Below are 2,263 nucleotides of genomic sequence, written 5' to 3'. Positions count from 1 at the left end.
GAAAGTCATATATACATTAAAAAGACATCAGATGAAATGTCATGCACCTACTTAGCAGAACACCAGCACAAAAGTTATTATTAAATACATAAGTCATTAAACAGTAATCGGTGCGAATATTTCTCAGTCGAACTATTAATGTTAATTTATCTCGTTGGTTTCTATTTAAACAAATTATCAAAAAATTAATTAAACTTAAATTAATTGAGAATACGATAAATTGATATTTATAATGAATTATTATCTTAGTTAATAACCCATAAGGTGGTCAGCAATACATGAAACATACAATGTTATCAATAAATGAAACATACAAATAGATCTTCCGTGTTTTTTGCCAAATAAACTATTATTTCAATATTGAAATTATTGAAATTTAAGTGAGTAAGCAAGTTTTAAAGTAAAAAATGTCAAAGTGTGGTTTTGAGATTTAGCAAAAATAGTTAAAAATTTGATGTACGATAGACCGGAAACTCCATAAAATAACATTTTAAAGAGTCAACATTTAATAATTAATCAGGATTTATTAGTTTTAAACATACACAAACTTGCACATATACAAACGTAAATACATACAACAACATAAAAACATACATACATGCACACATACATAAATGCATACAAATAATATACATAAATACATATATACCCACACACCTCACACACACAAACGCACACGCAAACACACACACACACACACATACATACATACATACATACATACAACGATTTCCAGCTGTGGGTGGTTGAGATCGTGGCCCAACACCTCTGTGGGCACCAGGCTTGACGACGAGTCTGTGAAATTCGCCATTGGCTTCAGACTTGGCCTGGTCATTCAAAATAAATACACGTGCCGATGTGGCGCTGGGGTGGACGAGTTTGGGCACCACGGTTTGGTTTGTCGCCTGGGTGGGGGCCGTCAACTACGTCACTCAGCATTAAACGACTACATTTGTCGGCTCTTCTCCAAGGCTTCAATCCCAGTTCTCAAGGAACCATCCGGCATTTCTGCGCGTGATTGTAGGCGCCCGGACGGATGCACACTAATACCTTGGAGAGCCGGTAGATGTTTGGCGTGGGATGTTACGGTCCCTGGCACCCTTGCCGAACGATATGTAAACCTGACAAGTAAAGAATGCCGTTTGGCCGCAGCCAGAGCAGCGGACGAGAAAATGAAAAAATATGGGAACGCCCTCCCCTCGGTGGAATTCTTGCCAATATGTATCGAGGTTCTCGGCCCGATGGACCCCAACACCCTTAAATTTCTTAAGGCAATATGTAAAATGATCAGCGTCAGATCAGGCGACAGCAGGGAACTGTTTTTCGCAACTAACCACATTTCGTGCTTGTTGCAGCGGTTCCTGCGTGTCTGTGTGCTTGAAAATATCCAACTGAATGCCGACATGTGCAATTAACGACAAATCAAAGTGTTAATCCATTTGTTACTTGATGTTTGACGGTTCAGTGTCACTCATCATGTCTTGGTTTTAACATACATACGTACATACATATATACATACATACATGCATACATACATTCATACATACATACATACATACATACATACATACATACATACATACATACATACATACATACATACATACATACATACATACAAAAATACATACAAACAAACATACATACATACATGCAAAGTCCATGCATCGATCGAGGATGAATTTCTATTGATCAACACCTACATCATGACGATGACCTGGTCACGTTAAGGTTGTGGTCATTAGTTGCATCCCTTCTTGCCGTCATGATGATGATGACGTGTTGATTATAGTAGTCGTAGTCTCGGTGAGGATGAGAGTGATAATGATGAGAGAGATGTAGAATATGATGATGATGATAATAAGGATGATAGTGGTGGTGGTAATAATGATGATGATGGTGGTGCTGATGATGATGATGTTAATATGATGATGATGAGGTAGATATAATGATGATGTTGATGATGATTGTGATGATTATGGTTATGATGATAGTAATGATGGCGATGACGATTATGATAATCACGATGATGAAGCAGATGACGATGAAAAGAACTATAAAATTAATATATGAAAAATAGTAATAAAGATAGTAATTACTCTTTTATAGTATATGCCAAAAGTATTGTGATGCATAACATCTAGATATTAATAATACTCATGCATGTTAAACACATTAACATATTTTCCAATTTAAAAATGTTATGAATGTGTAACAGCCAAGGTAGTTTCAAAAAATTTTGATATGGAGTATCACATTTTT

At 36.1% G+C, this 2,263-nt stretch overlaps 1 protein-coding gene across 1 annotated transcript; it reads right to left on the bottom strand.

Moving 5' to 3' along the window:
- Positions 1-946: 946 nt before the first annotated feature.
- On the bottom strand, positions 947-1,768 carry HELRODRAFT_166004 (hypothetical protein; the record flags this gene model as incomplete). Its single annotated transcript, XM_009033047.1, has 2 exons — positions 947-1,391; positions 1,719-1,768. 2 exons carry the CDS (start codon positions 1,766-1,768, stop codon positions 947-949), a joined length of 495 nt encoding a protein of 164 aa, XP_009031295.1.
- Positions 1,769-2,263: the final 495 nt, after the last annotated feature.

The sequence above is a fragment of the Helobdella robusta genome (genome assembly GCF_000326865.2).
Source record: "Helobdella robusta unplaced genomic scaffold HELROscaffold_9, whole genome shotgun sequence".
Classification (NCBI taxonomy): domain Eukaryota; kingdom Metazoa; phylum Annelida; class Clitellata; order Rhynchobdellida; family Glossiphoniidae; genus Helobdella; species Helobdella robusta.
The sequence above is the reverse complement of the archived record's forward strand: the minus strand, read 5'-3'. Positions and strand labels throughout refer to the sequence as shown.